General features: G+C 41.1%; 1 protein-coding gene across 6 annotated transcripts in view; it reads right to left on the bottom strand.

Annotated features, from left to right (window-relative positions):
* Positions 1 to 20,417, bottom strand: part of ACTR3B (ARP3 actin related protein 3 homolog B) — a 41,830-nt gene that overhangs the window by 16,469 nt on the left and 4,944 nt on the right. For 2 of the 6 annotated variants that reach the window (XM_025200469.1, XM_025200474.1), the window contains exons 2-9: positions 17,865 to 17,920; positions 14,503 to 14,627; positions 13,209 to 13,319; positions 11,790 to 11,885; positions 11,538 to 11,645; positions 9,578 to 9,721; positions 8,726 to 8,899; positions 3,293 to 3,385 (exon numbers count right to left, since the gene is read on the bottom strand). In XM_025200469.1, coding sequence (XP_025056254.1) covers positions 3,293 to 3,385; positions 8,726 to 8,899; positions 9,578 to 9,721; positions 11,538 to 11,645; positions 11,790 to 11,885; positions 13,209 to 13,319; positions 14,503 to 14,574 — 798 coding nt within the window. In that variant the 5' untranslated portion in view covers positions 14,575 to 14,627; positions 17,865 to 17,920. Of the gene's footprint in view, positions 1 to 3,292; positions 3,386 to 8,725; positions 8,900 to 9,577; positions 9,722 to 11,537; positions 11,646 to 11,789; positions 11,886 to 13,208; positions 13,320 to 14,502; positions 14,628 to 16,515; positions 16,638 to 16,986; positions 17,367 to 17,411; positions 17,456 to 17,864; positions 17,921 to 20,417 lie in introns of those variants that run through there. The other 4 variants (XM_025200470.1, XM_025200472.1, XM_025200471.1 and 1 more) reach the window with 4 other exon arrangements.

Below are 20,417 nucleotides of genomic sequence, written 5' to 3'. Positions count from 1 at the left end.
TAGTGCTAGACGACATGTTGTTTCTGCTGCTCCCACTTGTCCATCTCCTGCTGTTGTCATGAGGTTTCAAAGTACAGAGATCCCTGCAGCAGGCTCTTCCTCCATTTGGGGCAGTCCTGGGCAATAGTCTTCCATATGTGGACATTGATGTGCATTTTCTTAAGTTGGTCTTGAGGATATCCCTGAAACGCCTTCTCTGCCCTCCTCTTGATTGCACACCTTGAGCTACAAGAATATAAAACTTGCTTTGGGAGTCTGAAGTCAGACATCCAGATGACATGGCCAGCCCAACAAAGTTGATGTTGGGTGATCATCGCCTCAATACGCACAGTGTTTGCTTACAGTAGGACGCTAACAGTGGTGCACCTGTCTTCCCACTGGATTCAGAGAATCTTCCACAGACAGTGTTGATGGTACATCTTGAACAACTTTAGATTTCTCCTATATACTCTCCATGTCTTGGCTCCATACAGCAATGTGGGGATCACAACTGCTTGATAAACCAGTTTGGTTTCAGATCTGATGTCATGATTTTCAAGCACACATTTCTTCAGGTGTCCAAAGGCTACACTTGCACATTTGAGGCAATGTTGGATTTCTTCATCCATGTCACCCTTCTGTGAGAGATGGCTTCCAAGGTACAGGAAATGCTCAACATTCTCGTTTCACTGTGGATCTGAATTGCTGGAACTGAGAACTGTTCATTAGGAGCTTGTTGGTGGAGGACCTTCATCTTCTGAATGTTAAGCGCCAGTCCCACTTTCTTGTATGCCTCGGTAAAAATGTCAATGGGTGGTTGAAGGTCTGCTTCTGAGTGAGAACACACTACAACATCATCAGCATATTGGAGCTCAATGATTGAGGTCTGAGTGTTCTTGGTTTCGACTCAGAGTTGCCCGAGGTTAAACAGCTTACCATCCATTCGGTAGTTTAGCTTCACTCCGACTAGAAGCTTGTTAGTGGTCAGATGTAGCATCACAATAAGAAATATTGAGAAGAGTGTTGGAGCAATGATGCAGCCTTGCATAATTCCCATTTTAACCTCAAAGGGATCTGTGATAGATCCATTACTGAGAACCACCGCTCACATACCATCACGGAGCAGGCAGAGAATGGTGACAAATTTCAGCAGGCCTCCATATTTCAGATCCTCCGCAAGCTTCTTGGCTGACAGAGTCAAAAGCTTTTGTGAGATCAAAGAAGGCCATGTAGACAGGCTTATGTGGTGCCTGGCATTCCTCCTGCAGCTGGCAAGCTCTGAAGATCATGTCATTTGTACCTCTTGATGCCCTAAACCCAAACTAAGATTCCGAGAGGAGCTCTTCAGCAAGTGGAAGGAGATGGTTCAAGAGGGTTCTCGCAATGATCTTTTCTGGGGTGGACAACCAGGTGATTCCTCTGTAGTTTCCACAGCCGGACTTGTCTCTTTTCTTGAAGACTGTCATAATCATGGCATCCCTGAGGTCATCTGGGATTTCCTCATCATTCCAGATCCTTAAGAAGAGGGCATGGAGCTGTAATGTGAGCTCCTCTCCTCCCTGTTTAAGGATTTCAACAGGGATTCCATCAGCTCCAGATGTCTTGTTCTTCATCTGCTTAATGGCTTACCTCATCTCAACAAGGGTTGGAGGGATTCCAAAATCATCTCTGACTGCATATTGCAGGATGGAGTTGAGAACACTCCTGTCAACAGCAAAATCTCTTCTGAGGTCTTCAAAATGCTCCTTCCAACAGGCATTGATAGCTCCCCCTTGCCATGATCAGGTCTCCTCCTCCCTTATGACTCAAAAGGTCTAGTCCCTAAGGGCTCAGACCACAGACAGCTTTGGTGGCACTGAAGAAACCGCACATATCATGGATGTCAGCAAGATGTTGAGTCTCCTTCGCCTTATCTTCCCACCATTTGTTCTTCATATCGCGAGTCCTCCTTTGGACCTCTGCCTTGGTTTGTTGGAGATTCAATTTCTTTTGCTTGGAATTAGTGTCATTTTGCCAAGCACAAAAGGCCTTCTGCTTGCCTTGGATCTCCTGGTTGTTCTCATCAAACCAGTCTTGATGTTTCCTGGCAGAGAATCCAAGCATCTCTTCACAAGCACTGATGACAGTAGCCTCCACATGGTGCTGATAAAAAGATGCTTCTTCCACACTGGTCTTGAGGCACAATGTATGCCTACTCTACCAGCTCTCTCTAGCACCATGTCACGCATACAACCATTGAAAAATTCAACGTTTCAGTGTAACTGAAACCCTGAATACCACCATCTCATTCGACACCTACAAGAAATACATTCAAGATCAACAATGAAAAGTCAAACCTCCTTTTTACAAAACTCACGAAAGAAAACTCATCATCTTTTACATGAGTAAAACAAACCAGTGATGTAGCCTTTTATGATCATTTACACTACTGAAGAGGTGTAAAACAGAACAGTAAAAGGTGCCCTTCCAATCTTAAGAAAAAACTCACTGCAAGCACACACCTTAAATCCAGAAAAAGTATCCATAGTACTGTAGCTACAGTTGTGTTGATCCGCACCTCCACTTTCATATACTAGTAAATTGGTGATTGATGTGACTTCTTTGGCTGAGGCCTGATCCACATGCACAGGGTTAATCAGCTCAGAAGCTATTCTTAGCTAGTTTAGAAATCTTTTTGTTCAAAGATTAAAAACCATATTGGAAGAATAACAAAATATTAAATGCTAGTCAGATTAATATTTTTTGTTATTTATGTATTTTAACCCGTTTCAGGATGTAGCTGTGAGGGCTTTAAGAGTGGGAGCAAGGGGGAAGAGGGGGCAGCGAGTAACAAGAGGCAAGATTACCACACAATAGAGACCTTAAAACCAAAGTATGAGGGGAAGTTACTAGTGGAAGTTACTATAGGAGTACCCTTAGATATGGGAACAGTCTGGAAGCCTGAGATGAAAACAAAATAAGAATTTAAATTATAATCCCAGATCTGATACAGATTCCATTGGTTGCTTGAGCGAGTTACTTAACCTCACCCCATTAGTTCCTAAGAGACAACACTTACTCAATTCATATTACTGTTGGGCAGATTCAACTGCTTTAAAAATCAAAGCAGTAGATAATAAGCTGCATTTCACTGTGAAATATGACTTATTTGACTTCCACAAGGAGTTTATTTCTAGTCACACTTTCTAGTCTAGAGCTTACACATCTCATGCCAGAGAGCAATGCTATCTGCATATTTAAATAGTCGCGATGTGACCCTGGACATTTAATTTTCAGGTAAAGTTACTTAAGTCTTAACCTAAAAGGACCATACCTTATATAATGGACGACGAACATCAATGGGACAGTTCTGTATAACTTCATCAACTACATCCGAAATGGAATCCATAAAATCTGGATTAGCAAACTAAGACAAAGTAGAAAACAGACACTCAGATTACATGTTGGCAGGGCAGGGCAAAGAAGAGAAGAGACAATGCAGGTGACAGGACCCTAAAGAGTTTATTTGCATGAATATGTTGCGCCTAGGGCTGTGAAAGATTAAACGGTAAATATACTTATACTGTTAATGCATTAGTTAACGTTTAGTGCCGGATGCAGTCTGGCAGGGAAGGGAAGTGGCACAGTGCCCCAGGAAAGCACCTAGTCGCAACATGTGGCTCTGCTTCCCCCTCCCTGCTGTGAACTGCTGACTTAGGAGGGAGAAGAAGGGGAAGAGGGGAAGGAAGGGACTAGTTGCAACACATGGGTGCTAGTGTTATCAGTTAAAAGATTAACTGATAATTAGAAGAGTTTAAATGGGTAGTTATTTAAAGTATGTTTAACATCCCTGATTGCACCAGCATTTTTATGCTAAGAAAAAAAATTAATTGGGGCTGAGGGTACTTCTGCTTATGGAACATGTTATGTAGTGACCAGAAGAAAAATAACGTTACTGTTGTGTTATAAAACATTCTCCTGATGTACTAAAACACAGGCTTCACAGCACTCGCCACATCCCTCCATAAAGTCCTATTTGCCTGTTGTAACTCCAAATCATTCATTACACTGTCAAAAATTGACTGTACTAAAGGTTGTATATTTGGTAGTTGTGCATATATACAGTGTTCTCAAGCATGTGCACTTTATATATATCTTCGGAAGTACTGTAAAAAAATTAAAATCGTCGAAGTTTAAGCAGAACAGTGAATGGGAATGCAAACAAATGAAGTTACCACATCCAAGGTTGAAGCAAAATTCATATTTTAAACATACTGCAGCAAGGGGAATCAGATAATCTCCTCCCCAGAATATCTACATAACTAGCATATGGATTTGAAAGCCTAGTAAGAAGGATATTTTAATAAATCTGTAAAGTCAAGGATGGTAGGATAGTAACCAGGTGAGTGAACAGAAAAAATGTAGTACTCATGTTTAATAAAGGAAAAGAAAAAGTGGCCTGGAAAAACCAAAGGCTTCTTAAATCTGGACCTAAATGGTATGCAAGGCTTTAGAATATATTTGAAAGAAAAAACTTTGACATGGAGGCATAGGCACCAGAAAGCCGGGGCTAATGGGGTTTAGCCCCCACCAAACGGAGCTCTGCTACTCCAGTCCCACCACCGCAGCGCTGCATCCAGTGTCCCTGTCGCATGCTGGCCCTGCAACAGCCCTGTGGGAGGGTGGGGTGACCCCACACCACCCTGCACTGCACCCCCAGGCCCCCAAATAATATTTTCTCCTGTCACTACTGCATGGAGGTGAGAAAAAATAAATTAAATGCAAGATGGGGTTACCAAAGGTAGATTGTACCAAAGAAGCAGCTGATAACTGATATTCTAGACAAGAGGACTACCATATATCAAATCTACCAGGACTTCAATAAAACATTTGATATGATGCTTTGGGGAAAATTATTAATCTGGAGAAGACAGGAATTAGTCCAAAACCATGAGATGGATAAGGAACAGTATAAAAGGACTGTGTTGTAAATGAAATTAGATTAGAGGGCAGTTACTACTGGAGTTCCTTAAGGACTGGTTTTAGAACTAAATTTATTTTCGTTTAGAAACTTGGCAAAAATACTAGCCTGAAGTTGGATGCCACTGTCAATATGGAAAAGGATCACAGTATAAAAAAATTGATATATAACCTCGAAGCCTGAGGTAGAGCGGAAATTTAACTGTACAAAGTGTGAGGTCACACATTTAATAAGAGTTTCAGGTATAAAATGGTGGCTCAACAGCTGAAAATGACAGTAAAGGAGAAAGACATTGGTGTATTAATCATCCCGTGACAAACTATAAGCTATAAAATGTAGCATGGTCATTAAAAAGGCAAATGCAATCCTAGAACTCATCAGCTGAGGTATTTCCATTAGAGATAGGAAAATATTAAAATGATTAAACACAACACTGGTAAGAGCTCCTCTGAAGTACTGTGTATAATTCTGGTCACACACCTAAAAACACCTTCAAAACTGGAATAGGGCTAGTAGCATGATCAGGAGAATGGAGAGCCAATTTGACACGAGGAGACTAAGAGAGCTTGGATTGCTTGGTCTAGCACAGCAGTTTTCAACCTGTAGTCCATGGACCCTTCAGGGGTCCACAGACTGTCTAAGGAGTCCATGAAAAATGACTATGATCAATCAAAAGTATGTGACTACCCACACTTAACAATTCAAAGAGGTCTGCACCACCATTCAAAATTTCCAGAGATCCTGTACCTCCATTTGACATTTTCAGGGGTCTGCAAATGAAAAAAGGTTGAAAGTCACTGGTCTAGCACAACATTGGCCAAGGTAGAATGTGACAGCTTTCTGTAAGCAGACTGGGAAGTAAATACCAAGAAGGAGAGGCAGGAGGAGGGGAGAGAGCTATTTAAACTAAAGGTTAAGGCTGGCACAAGAATAAATAGGATATGCATTTAAAGCAGTCATGATAAAATTTAGACAACAAATGAAAAGGTGCAAGTCAGCAAGGTTCTGCAATAGGAACAGAACAAAGAAGGCAAGAGACACAGACTTTTTTTAAGCTGGGGCTTGATAAACATTTAGGAAGATTATATATGTGGTCACTTGTGACAGCAAGAGACTCAGTGACGTAGGAAGTCCTTTCCAATACCATGTTCCCACATATAAATAGGTGCAACTCTCTCAACTGAACCACTTGTTGTTTTTCATAATGATAAAAGTGATCTCTAAGGTATCACCCAATTTCTAACTTCAAAACATCATCAGGAAGCTGCTAGATTAGTCACAACTGGGGCTGGATTCAACTGCCCTAAAAAGTGCCAGCTTCCCTGTCACAGTGATATTCATCTGTAATGGGAATGGCCAAATGATGGCTTGAAAACTGCATGCAGCTCCCAAGCACTTTGAATGTGCTTCCAGAAGAAAGTGGTAGGCAACTGTCAATCCTATGGTTCATTAGTGACAGAGGATGGATCTTTAGTGACAGAGGATGCAGAAAAGACTGAAGTACTCAAAGCCTTTTTCAGCTCACTCTTCACAGGCAAGGTCAGCTCCCAGTTTGGGGAGGAGGTGAGCAGCCTTCGGTGATAGAAGAGCAGGTTAGGTACTATTTAGAAAAGCTGAACATATAAAAGTCATGGGGCCAGACTGAATGCACCCAAAGGTACTGAGGGAGTTGGCCAATGTGACTGCAGAGCCACTGGCCATCATCTCTGAAAACTCATGGAGATTGAGAGGGGTCCCAGATGATTGAAAAAGGGCAAATATAATGCCCACATTTAAGAAAGGGAAAAAGGAAGATCCAGGGATCTACCGACCAGTCAGCCTCACCTCAGTCCCTGGAAAAATCATGGAGCAGATCCTCAAGAAATACATTTCTAAGCCCTTGCAAGAGAAGGTGATTAGAAACAGTCAGCAAGGATTCACCAAGGACAAGCCATGCCTGACCAACTTGATTCCTTCTATGATGAGATGACTGGCTCTGTGAATAAAGAGAGACCAGTGGATGTGGTTTAAGCAAGGCTCGATTTTAGCAAGGCTAATTAGATCTCCCACAACATTCTTGCAAGCAAGCTGAGGAAGTACAGATTAGATGAATGGACTGTAAAGTGGACAGAAAGCTGGCTGGATCATCAGGCTCAACAGGTAGTGATCATTGGCTCAAGATCTAGTTGGCACCCGGTCCTGGAGTCAGTTTTGTTCAATATCTTTATCAATGACCTGGAAGATGGCACAGAGTGCACCCTCAGCAAGTCTGCAGATGACACCAAGCTAGGGGGAGTAGTACATGTGCTGGAGGGGAGGGTTAGGATTCAGAGAGACCTAGACAAATTGTAATATTGGACCAAAAGACATCTCATGAGGTTCAATAAAGACAAGTGCAAAGTCCTGCACTTAGGACGGAACAATCCCATGTATTGCTTTAGGCTGGAGACTGGCTGGCTGGGCAGCAGCTCTGCAGAAAAGGACCTGGGGGTCACAGTGGACAGTAAGCTTAATATGAGCCAACCATGTGCCCTTGTTGCCAAGATAGCTAATGGTATACTGGGCTGCATTAGTAGGGCTGTTGCCAGCAGATCAAGGAAAGTGATTCTTCCCCTATATGCAGCACTAGTGAGGCCACATCTGGAGTACTATGCCCCACTACAGAACGGATGTGTACAAATTGGAGAGAGTCCAGCAAAGGGCAACAAAAATGGTTAGGGGGCTGGAGCACATGACTTCTGGGGAGAGGCTGAGGGAACTGGGCTTCTTTAGTCGGGGTGGGCAGGAAAGGTTAATGGCAGCCTTCAACTACCTGAAGGGGGTTCCACAGAGGATTGAGCTGGACTGTTCTCAGTGGTGGCAGATGACAGAACAAGCAGCGATGGGCTCAAGTTGCAGCAAAGAAAGTTTAGGTTAGATATTAGAAAAAACTCTCTCACTAGGAGAGTAGTAAAACACTGGAACAGTTTACCCAGAGGTGGAGGAATCTCCATCCTTGGAGGTTAAGACCTGGCTAGACAAAGCCTTGCCTGGGATGATCTAGTTGGGGATGGTCCTGCTTTGAGCAGGGGGTTGGACTAGATGTGACCTCCTGAGGTTCCTTCTAACCCTAATTTTCTATTATTCTATGGTGTATGTTTAAAAGGTCTAGTCAGGTGCCTGATAAAGCTGCTTGTACAGAGTCCTGTGTATGAGACACATCCCGAGAAAAATTAAAAATCGTTGAATGTTGAAACATTTTTAATGTAATTTTGAGAAACATTGCTTATTAATTAGGCTTAGAAAAAAAATCTGTGGTTACATTAAACAGGTCCAAGTATGTTAAAAGAAACTGATTTCGGTATTAAAACTTGAGTCACTGGCCCTGTTAATCATCTAAAAGGCAATACATGCTTAAGTGTCCAAGACTTGAGACAGTGCAAGCATGTTGCTAGAAAATCAGAGTGATATCCAAGGAACTGACTACGTTACTGAATATATTGTATATTTTGAGTTAAAACAGCAAACACATATTTAAAAGCAGAAAAATAGAAAGGCCTGCTTATCCCAGTCATGTGAGATTCCAGGTAGCTGTTTTCCTGTTTTAATGTGCATTTGACAAATTAAAAGGCTTAACCCTTTTATAGATCCTGAAGAAAACCAAGAGATTTTAACCAACTTCCACATACAGCAATACTATAAAGTCATCCAGCCCTTCCAGACTTATTGCTATCTTATTTCCACAAGGTGGTGCTCTGGCACCAAGAATATTGCATTTTCCCTTCCATTCAAACTTAGTATAAAGCAATATTAGGCAACAATTCTTACCTCAGGATGAAAGAAAATTTCAGGTCCAAGAAACCTTTCATAACCAACATCAATAATAAATTTTTTTTTGTTGATTGCATTGATGCCAGTATACTGTTTGATCCATTTTCGTGGATCTACATCATACTTAGCAAATTCTTTTACTATGTCAGGACAAATATAACAGTATTTTTCCTGTAAAGAAATATAATGAATTAAAAATTGCCAAAAAATTCCCCCCATTATTCAGTACAGTAAAGAATATTTCAGGCAAACTGAAAACAATGTAATTGGGGAACTGAATGTGACGAGGTCTAAGTCTATTAATCAGGCACTCCAATTTGGTAAATATTGCTCCTACATTCAATCCTTCTTTGAAAACAGGCTGGTCAGGAAATGTTCCCACAGTTTAGTATTTAAGACCCAAATCCCACAAATGATTTCAAATGGGGCTCTAGATGGAAATCTCAATATAATCACTGGTTTCTAAGGACAAAAGGGTTCACACCTGCATGCCTCTCACAGCAGGATCAGAACTGGGTGACTGTACTGATGTTATGCATGATAATCAAAACTCAGAAGCTCAAATGTTTATAGATTTTTTTAAATAAAATAACTAAAATCTGAACCAAGTTCAGAGCCTAATCAAATGTCAGCTTTCTTTTGAAATGTATTCTATAGAATAAGACTTAATTGCCAATTATTCTTATTTCTTCCCTTCCCCCTCATGTTGTCAAAAAATTCAATAAATGAAAGGAAAAGCAAAGTTAACTAGACAATTCTTAGGTCTGCATTTTTAAGCGGTCACTGGCAACTTTTTAAAGCAAAAAATCATCCTCTTTAAAAAAAAGCAGATTTTTAAAAAGATTTTACCTTTACGGCTTTTGCTGTCTCCAGAGATTGTTCAGGAGGAATTCCCACCTCCCTCTCCCTTAGGAGCTGCTGAATGAAATATGTAATATCTCTACCTGCAATAGGGATATGTTTGATGCAACTTCCAATTACATAACCTTCTGCCTATGGAAAAAAAGATACTTAGAAAAAAAGTGGTGTATGAAGTATTGATAGTTATCAGCGGAGTCAAAACATTAGTTTTTACCAAGCAGCTTCTTAATTTTAAATTTTAATTAACAAAAAAAGAATCTTAGATGCCGACTCCTTCAAGTGATCCCCTTCAAATCCACAATACAAATTTGTAAAGCCATTATATGCTAGATGCTACTTGTGTTTATCAGACTGATAACCATTTGCAAATGTGACATTTCTTATCTAATATGCTAAATGATAAATAAAAGGATGATCTTAGGTGAAGGTGCATGTTAAAGACAAAGAAGACCCCCAGTGAAGAGGTTTGATCAGAAATGGTCAGCAAAAGTAAAATATACTCATGAAGAGGACAAGCATTAGTCCTATGAGATGCTGAAAAATGGAAAGAAAAAGTTGACAAAAAAACAAAAACAAAATACAATATTAAAAAAAGGGAAGGGAAATCGGACATTAAACATAGTATAAAAAAGCAATGTCTTTCCTTTTCACCCCCTCCTTTTTCAGGATTAAATTAAAGACCAGAGGAAAACTGGAGAAAAGAATAAAGGGGACACCATGGACAGTTATGTTAAATGCAACAATGATTACTACAGTTACATATTTATTACTGCACATGCAAAACTTTCTTCACTACTTCCAGTTTTTGCCAACTGAAGCAAACACTGCAAGGACATGTAATTACCAGACTGCGATACATTTTAAAGGAGCCCACTGGCCTACACTACACTTCAGTACTTAAATGTCGTTCAGATGCATTATATGCTATGCAAATATATGGGATGCCATAATTTGAACAGAAGTTAGAGGGAGTAAAATAACTATTACATTTTCATATCCCAAGAGGCTTAAGTCCATTTCAAACAGACTATTTAAATGACTATTTATTTATATAAATTTGCTGTTGTATCACCCATATATAAAATACTCCAAACTGCAATGGAAAGTAACAACTCTATACTTATAAAGCAAATATACAACCAAAAACACAATTTGTAAATGGATTTTAAAATATACAGAATCATGATAGACATGATGGCAAATATGGAGTCACTTCTCCTGCATGAAGGAAAATCCAGAAGTACTGCCTAGCCTTCCAATTTTTGGGCACCAGTAACAAATATTCAGTCATTTAAATAGAGCAAAAATTGGGATGTGACAGGATGTACGACCAGGACTTATACAAACATATGAATCTGGTATAAAGTATAGGGGCTCCTTCTTCAGGGCCTTCAATAGTACGGACTCCCCTAAAAAAAAAAAAAATCTATTCAAGAGGTACTGAACTTTTACCTTATTTTGCAAAATAGAAAAAAAATCCACTTCATTTTCCAAAAAATATATAAAGTGTATACAGGGCCACAAAAATTAGATTGGAAACATAGAGGGGAATAAAAAAATATTGATCTTAGGGAAAAGGAGAGTTATAATCATGTTTATTTAATTCAACTGAAACTTTTTTTTTCCCCATGGCATAATTCACACCTTGTCTAGACTCATTAGAAAAGCTCCCTTTTTCTGTATACTCTTACCACTATAAAAGTTAAAAATTCTTTAAATATTTTTTGTATTTATAGTCTCATTCCTGCAGAAATTTCTATTGGCATTAGCTAAATTTTAGTCCTAAATTAGGCTGACAGTGTCACTTTAACATACTTAATGTTCCTTTTCCCCGACTCCCTCCCTCAGTGACAATTAAGAGGCACTCAGTCCAGAAAAAAAAACAACTCATCTTTTAATTCAAGCCTGAAGAAATTCTCACACTTGTGCAAACAGTTCTACTACATACCACAGGAATTACGTGGGTTACTCCATCACCACTGTCAATGACAATTCCTGTTAACGTACGTTCTCCAACCTGCCGTGATGTCCAAGATGCAGCTAAGGCCAATACTGCCTATATAAGAAACAGTTAATATTTAGATATGGGTAAGACAAACTAAATTTTAATCTTTAAAAAATACTGCTTCAAACATTTTAGGCATGTGCTTACATACTGCAGCTATACTGTACTTTAGAAGGATAGATTCACTTTGTTCACCTGAACAGCAATGTAAAGTCCTGGTACATTAAAAGATTCAAACATGATTTCTGCAAGATACTCTCTGTTTTCTGGAGTGTTCAATGGAGGTTCTGTCTGTAAAGAAAGGCCACTTTATTAACCACCTATCACAGTATGCGCTTTTATCAAACTTGGCTCAATACAACAGTAAATGAATTTTTCAGTTTATCAATTCACTCAAAACACCCCAAAGGAGTCTCAGGTACAGAGACAAGAACTGTATAATCTGTGGCAGACAACCCTGACCACCCACAACATGGTAAAATTTCTTTAAATTTAATTATTATAAATTACTGATTATCTGGAAAAGCTTGGTTTTATACATATGAGTAATGGTATCATGTTGTGCCCATAATGGACTGACCTACAAATACTCATAGGCTAAGTACAGACATTCAGAAATGCCTGAGGCAGAATCGATTTAAGTTATGCAGTTTAGATTGTGGCATAGTTTAGATTCCTAGGGAATCTAGGACGAAATAACTTGTTGAGAGTAAGCTTGCATATACTTATGGAGTTCCTTATTGATTTCAACCAAACCACTCAGACGAATAAAGTTAAGCACAATGTATGCATTTGCAAAACCAAGGTCTAAGAGTCTAAATCACAGTCTACATTATATTCAGGAAGTAAACTTAGCCTCTAAAAATTCTTCATGTCCCATCTGTTCCTACCTGGAAATGAATGGACTGCCAACAAAAACAGTACCAAAAGTACTATAGGGTTGCTTTAAAGTAAACTACAATCAAATTATTTTGCAGAAGTCCATGTATCTGATTACACACAATTATATACTATAATAAACTACATTAGCATCACAAATTTTACAACCACTCTTCCAGCCAAACCATTTGAATAACTTAAAGTTCAGTGTTGGCATGTTTCAAGGTAAATCCAATTTGAGACCTTAACTACTTAATAGTGCTCCCTTATTAAATCAATTATATATTCATCTACCCTTATGAAAAACTACTGCTTAAAAACAAACATTTTGCATTAGGTAACTGAAATCATCTTCAATAAAAGCTGTTCACATAACTGTGCAATTGCTAACATACAGCACGTTGCTAAGTAACATTTCCCCTTATTTTACCGAACATTTTATTTTGTTTGAGTAAAATCAGTCAATTATTTTACGCAGCATCTGTAATTCAATCAAGATGCCTAAGCTTTTAAAAAATAAAGTCAGAAGCCAAGAAGCCTGCTTCAGAAATTTATTGGAACCTCCCTTTAATGAAATTTTATGTATTGTTTCAACCACAATAAAAAGAAATGAAAAGTTGGAGAGAAAAAAAAGGCTTCTAGGCTTTATATGTTATAACAAAGTCTACTTGTGTTTGGAATATTATCCAGCCTTTCATTTGTGGAAATATTTTCTTATGCAGCCCCATTACTCACCATTAAGAAGTAGTGATCCTCGGGCTCAGCTCGAAGATATTTAAAAATTACTTGCTCCATGAATCTTTCCATGAGGTCCCAATCTTCAACAATACCATGTCGTATAGGCCACTGAGGCAAAACAACAGAGGTATGCCAACATCTTAAGTAAGCTCAGCATGTGACCCAGTAGGCAACAACAGAAATCAGCCTGAGAAGCAAAATCCTAGCATAGGATGTGCAAGCAAGAAACTTTATGCTGTTACCATTCTAATTTTAAACTAAAGCCAACATTTTAAGCCATCTTCTGCTCCCAGATCTCCCAGTGTGATTCTGACCATGGATAGCACACTGGACTTCAAATCAGGAGAGTTGGGTTCTTTCCAGTCTTGGCTCTGTCATTATTCTATCTGCTGACCTACGGAAGATCACTTCACCTCTCTGTGCAACAGGTAGCTCAAGTGGTAAAACAGAGATGAGACTTGTCCTCCCTGGTAATGCGTTTCTCAGTCTATAAATGAAAAGAATGAAGACCAAGCCACCCAAAGGTTCCTAACAGAAGGCAGCATCAGTGCCCAGCATACAGTAAGTGCTTACCTTCCCAGTAGCATACATTATAAATGATTATTCTTATACTAATATTATAAGAGCCTACATCTGTCTGTCTGTCTGTCCGTAACACTTTATTCGCACTCTGATTGGCTGACGGAAACAGCCAATAAGAGCACTCTAAGCTTGGGGGAGCACCACCATGTTTCTGAAGCCGCGCCAAGAACCGGACGCGGGGGGGAGGACCAGACAGAGGGGAGGCTCTGCTGAGGACAGGACAGGGTTTGGGGGGCGGAGGGAGGGGGTCCCCCACCCTGGTCCCAGCAAGCTGCGCCAAGGACCGGACAGGGGGTCAGGGAGCTGAGGCCAGCAGTGCTGGCCTCGGCTCCCTGACCCCACTCCCTACAAAAGACAGAACAGCGGCAGCATGGGGCGTTAGGTGGTGGCACTCCATCCCACCCCCACCCCCACCCCTCATTCATTCTTGATGGGCAACTGGCTAGTTTTTCTTATAAATGTTCAGTATATGCTGAATATTAATGCACCACAAAAAGTACCCTTTACCATGATAAAGAAAACCTGACACATTTGAGGAAATGAGCCTGTGCAAAGGAATCAGGGGACATGTATTGATGTTTCACAAACTTTGCTTAGTGACAGCAAACTTCAGAAAATGGTGATTAAATGGCTGTCGGGCACATCTGAAATAACCATCAATAATGAAGAGATTCCTGAAAGATGATGACATTTCCTTTTGTGTTCTTACCTTTGTGGCATAGGTAGGTTTATCTATGGCTTCATCTCCTATGAAAAAGTCTAGATCATCAACTCCCTTCATTACTCTCCTCTGGGCTTGGTCACCTACTTTGGCTGACTCTCTGATTGCAATACCTAAATAAATAAAAATCTATTAAAGATAAGAAGTGAAATGCTTTATCAACAGAGAAATACTATGCAAGAAAGTAAAGCTTCTTCCTCTGCTAGTTTAAATATGTCAACATAGCTAGCCTGTTAGGGTACATTTCCAGTGCCATACACAGGGATGTGACTGTTCATCTTTGATTAACTTTGATAGAATTTTGTGACCATACATCGCTTTAAAAACAAAACAAAACAACAAAAACAGCGTTCTGTTATACACTACAGCCATCAGTAGAACAATATACTTCCAGAGGTCTAATCCAGTAAACCCTCTTGAAGCCAGGAAATGGCAAGGTTGAGAATTAAGAGAAAGCACACAGTGGTGGAAAGAAATGAAGAAAGAATACACTGAAATGTTAAGTTACTGAGGTATTATCCTGGTTGGTAGGAAAGAAGTCAATTTTTAGCCCAACAGAGAAGCCTATGGAAGGCTTGCCATTAGCCAAAAGAAACTATCCCTAAGATCACTAATTGAAGGCTGATGTAGGCAACAAAAAACATATGAGGCAAACTCTAAATAAAAATGGAACAAACTACTGTAAGATGCAAGCTGTGTACAGTCTTGTTCCAGTCAGCCAGGCACACACACACACACCTGCCTGTAGGGAACACACAGGGTATAGAATAATGGAACTAAGAACTACTGCAGAGCCTGAACACGTTTCCAAAACCCAATCAAAAACTTCATGAACAGACTACTTTCATGAACTGCTGGTTTCTATAAATGTTTAAAGCAAATATTTCTTATCTCGCTGCATATGCAAAATCTTATTTACTCTGTACAATGCATGTGCATAGCTTTACAAACTAGTGTTTAATTTTGTCTTAAAACTTAAGTTTTAAGTTCAAGGTAGCTACATAGCACTATACAACTACACTATGGTTGAGGTAGAAACCATTTCTCCAGTTACTTCTTTGGAACTCTGGGCATATCTAGTATTTCCTTACCTTTGAAGTATTTGTCTAAAAAAATTCCATTTTCAAGGCAGGCAAAAAACCCAAAAAAAACCCTGTAGATGTTAGAGGTGCACCGATGCATCGGTCCGATATCGGATCAGCACCAATTTACAAAAAAATTGATTATATCAGAAACTGGCTTTTTTTGCCTGATGTAGCCAATAATGTGGCCAAGAAATGCCCTGTGTATGTGCACAGCCCAGCAACTTGGAGAGCTGCATCCAGCTGGTAAGTCTGTTGTTGTAGAAAGGCAGGGGGAAGAGAAGAGATGTGGGGCGGGGGAGACGACAGATCAAGGCCCCCGTGGTAAGGGAGGGAGTGGGACTGAGGCTGGAGCAGGCGCTGCCCAGCTGGGGCATGGCACGGAGCCATGGCTCATCTGGGCTCGCAGGGGGGTGCGGGCAGCTCCTGCTGCTGCACGGACTCCAGGAGGGCATGGGGGGAGGGAGGGTGCATGCCCCCCAGATCTGCGTGGGGCAGGGTGGCTGCTCCTGTGGGCTGAGGCCGGCGCCAGGCTCTTCCCGGCAGGGGCTGGGCTGGGCTGGGCTGGGGACGGGTGGTGGTGGTGCTGAAAAGGGGGGTTGGGAGGGCTACGGTGAATTTTGGGGTGGCTCCTGCCCCCACGCCCCTGAAGCCCCACTCCCAGCACCACCGCTGCCCGCCCCGAGCGCAGCACGGCCCATCCCCCACCAGGCAGAGGTGCCTGGGGATGGGAGCTGTCCCCCCGCCCCCTTCCTGCACCCCTCAGACAAGCCACAGCTCTGTTCCACACCCCATCCAGCCCTAGCTGGGCAGCACCTGCCCCAGCCCCTGCCACGTTCCCTCCCTCACTGCAGGGGCCTCAAACTGCACCCCCCACAGCCTCTCTCTTCCTCCACCTCTTTCCCCACAACAGACTTACCAGCCAGACACTGCTCTTCAAACCACCGGGCTGCGTATCGGAAACTGGATCCGTATCAGCCGATATGCCTCCTTAAAAATCGGCTATTGGTATTGGCCCAAGAAATCTCTATGGGTGCACCCCTAGATGTTAGAAAATTAAGTTCCAGATTAACAGATAAAATTCCGTAAACCTTTTCAAATACAGTACTGCAACAATTAGAGATAGATATTGGTAGTTAGTATCTCAAAATTTAAAGTAGCATGTAGTCCACTATAAATTCCACTGCATAAAATTTAAGATTTAAAAATTTCTAATGTTAATATGGGATGTTCAAAACGGTTAACAGATCCAGACAACATGATGATTTTAACAGACTAAGGAAACACACATTTAAAAAAGTAAAAATACTACTTTCAGTGCTGAACAATTTTTTTAAACATTTATTTTATTTTATTCTTTCTAGAGTCTCCCTCAAAGGTGGATACATACCACAACCAGGTGGTACTGCTGATTTAGTACTTAGACAGAAGGCCTTCCACAAATTCCCCAAGTTTCAATGAGGGTGTTAGGTTGAGAGGAAAGTAGCTTGTATTCCATAAGCCAGAGTCCCGGCAGAAAAAAACAGTTGAGATGGAAAGAAAATTGAGCTTACTCTGAACGTCTTTATCACAGCAACCAGAAGCTGATTTAATGAGCAACAGTCCTGGAAAACTGGAGACAAGGAGGTCCCTTCATTTATACTCTAGCCAAGGATACTAAGATACTGAATATCACTTGTCAAATAGACAAAGATAATTGGGAAGGCTGAGTTAGGAGCCGGAAGAAGCACAAAGTTCCTCCTGAGCCTGGTTAGGCATGGTTAAGGTATGACTGTTTCTGCAGACAGCAGCACCCAAGGGAATGAGATAGCTTACATCACATCCAGCCAGTTTTGGTTCCTCAGCCCTCATGATCATTTATCCATTAACAGAGAGAGGTAGTTAGCCACGTTAGTCTGAAGTCAAGCAGAAGGGAGGGTAGTTGATCTGCAAAGTGTAAATCTAAGTCAGAGCTCTACAGCTTTTGTTAGCCCAAACTCATTTCATCAGACGCTGTGAAAAAGCATCTGATGAAGTGAGCTTGTTCTCACAAAAGTTTATGCTAAACAGCTGTGATTCAGTTAGTCTGTAAGGTGCAAATATACCATTTATACATTTATATGCAGGTCAACTGGGAGAAGCCCAGTACAAGTTGGGGTGGGGGACTCAAACTCATTCCTTAACTGCTCTGCCAACTGTGTCCCTTCAGGAGCTGGAAAGCAAATTACTTACTACTCAACACTTTGTGAATAATGCTATTCATGAGAACCTGGGGCAAAAATTACTTACATGATGGAATAATGAACTGCGGTTCTGTATTTCCTGCATAGCCAAGTTTTGTATACCTAAAAAGAAAGTTATCAATAGGTCTTTAGATGCATCGAGAAAAAAAACTACTTTTTGCACAAAGTTGGCAACATAAAGTATAGCAACAGTAATCCCACTTCTGTCAGCACAAAGGCCAAACCTGTATATGAAACAACTAAATTTTGAGCTACATTTTAAGTGCAGTTCTGTTCTGAAGAGAGACGCAGTCTGGTTCCATATTGACATCTCAATGACTTGTATATCAAGCATCTCTGTTTACAAGTAGTTTTTTTCCTTCCAACCCTGCAAATTCAACTCATAAATTATTTTGTCTTCAGTAATATCTGCTCAATCCTATTATCTTTGAGGGGGCTGGCATACCTACACAAAAACATCATCTGAGTGGAAGTGTATATTGTCTAACAGGAGCACGAGAGAGCAGAGGGAGGAAGTACTTACTGTTCTAACCCTGGTGGCAGCACAGATCCCTTCTGTGGCCTTGCACAAGTCACTTTACCTGAATTTACTGCATTATAAAATAGTGATATTCACTTATCTCATGCATGAATACTTGCTAATAAATTGCCATGATGATTGCCAGTGGAAATTATAAAATGAAAGAATCACAGAGAAGTAGGGCTGAAAGGAACCTCCAAAGATCATCTAGTCCAACCCCCTGCCTGAGGCAGGACCATCCCTCTCCAAACAATCCCATACAAACCCATCATCTAAACTCTTTGTAAAACTACCATCCGCCCTAACACACAACATAACACCCTAACACAACATAAACACCCTAACCTGCCACAGGTAAAGCAGGGGAACTGTTTTGTTCTGGTTCTGTAAAAGGCTATTAATATAAGCTCAAGAGATCCTATGTAGAGGGCTATACCCCAGTGACAGAGGAAGGCAAAAAAGTCCCACACCAATCTGACCATAGGGGAAAAATTCCTTCCTGACCCCAAATTTGGTAATTGGTCTGACCCTGAACAGAGGGGCAAAACCCTCTAGCCAGCAACCTTCGGCTTTGATCCCAGTAGGAGCATTTGCATGCCCCAGTCAAAATCCCCAGGCTTGGCTGCAGTCAACACCCAATGGCCCCAAGGAGGGCTTAAAAACCCACTGACAAATACTGCAAATCAAAAAATTCCACATATGTCGCTTCAAGAGAAATGGAATGGGTGGTTCAGGATGAAAGATAACACCAAAAATAATTTGCATTGTCTGCAGTGGTTGGTCAGTGGTTGCAGTCTAGCTCAGACATAAATCAGAGCCAAGACTATGACAAATTATTCTAATTCTTAGTGGACAGGCAAGTACTTCGACTGAACTCCAGTCATGACTGGAATCCTTTTTAGTAATTCCAGCAGAGTTTGATTAGGGCACTCACCGGCCAATGAACAGATACATATTTAAGCCATTTTATCTTCCTCCTGGATTACAATCTATTGGTTAATAATGAAATACTGTGATTGCAAGTTATGGAGCTATCATGCAGAAATACAAAATTCCTCCATAATTTATTAAAAGTACAAGATTTTCTAGGCAGCTAGACCAGAATACCCACAAGTAGGAAAAGAAAAGAGAGACCAAACCAAAGAAAACTGGTCCTGGAGCCAGTTTTGTTCAACATCTTCATCAACAATCTGGAAGATGGGATGGACCACACCTTTAACAAGTTTGCGGATGACACCAAACTGGGGAGTAGTAGATATGCTGGAGGGTAGGGCTAGGATTCAGTGACAAATTGGAGGATTGGGCCAGAAGAAATCTCATGAGGTTCAACAAGCACAAGTGCAAAGTCCTGCAATCCCACGCACCAGTACAGGCATGGGACCAACTGGCTAATCAGCAGCTCTGCAGAAAAGGTTCTGGGGGTTACAGTGGACAATAAACTGGATACAAGTCAACTGTGTGTCCTTGTTGCCCTAAAAGGCAAACAGCATACTCAGCTCCATTAGTAGGAGTGTTGCCAGCAGATCAAGGAAGTAATTATTCCCCTCTATTCCGCACTGGTCAGATCACATCTGGTGTACTGTGTCCAGTTTTGGGTCCCCCAACTATAAAAGGTTGCGTACAATTTGGAGAGAGTCCAGCAGAGGGCAACAAAAATGGGCTGGGGCACATAACTTATGTGGAAAGACTGAGGGAGCTGGGCTTATTTAGTCTAGAGAAGTGAAGACAGGGGTGATATAATAGCAGTGTTCAACTACCTGAAGGGGGGCGACTGTGGCATCGATGCCTACACAGTCAGATGGATTGCTAATTGGCTGAAGGGTTGTACTCAGAGGGTGGTGGTGGACGGGTCATATTCGACCTGGGGGAAAGTGGGCAGCGGAGTCCCCCAGGGCTCGGTCCTTGGGCCCGCACTGTTCAATTTCTTTATCAGTGATTTGGACGACGGGGTGAAAAGCAACCTGTTCAAATTTGCTGATGATACCAAAATTTGGGGTGAGGTGGGCACGCTAGTAGGGAGGGAAAGACTGCAGAAAGACCTGGATAGGTTGCAAGGGTGGGCTAACAAAAACAGGATGC

The sequence above is a fragment of the Alligator sinensis genome, unplaced genomic scaffold, assembly GCF_000455745.1.
Source record: "Alligator sinensis unplaced genomic scaffold, ASM45574v1 scaffold599_1, whole genome shotgun sequence".
NCBI classification, from domain to species: domain Eukaryota; kingdom Metazoa; phylum Chordata; order Crocodylia; family Alligatoridae; genus Alligator; species Alligator sinensis.
The sequence above is the reverse complement of the archived record's forward strand: the minus strand, read 5'-3'. Positions and strand labels throughout refer to the sequence as shown.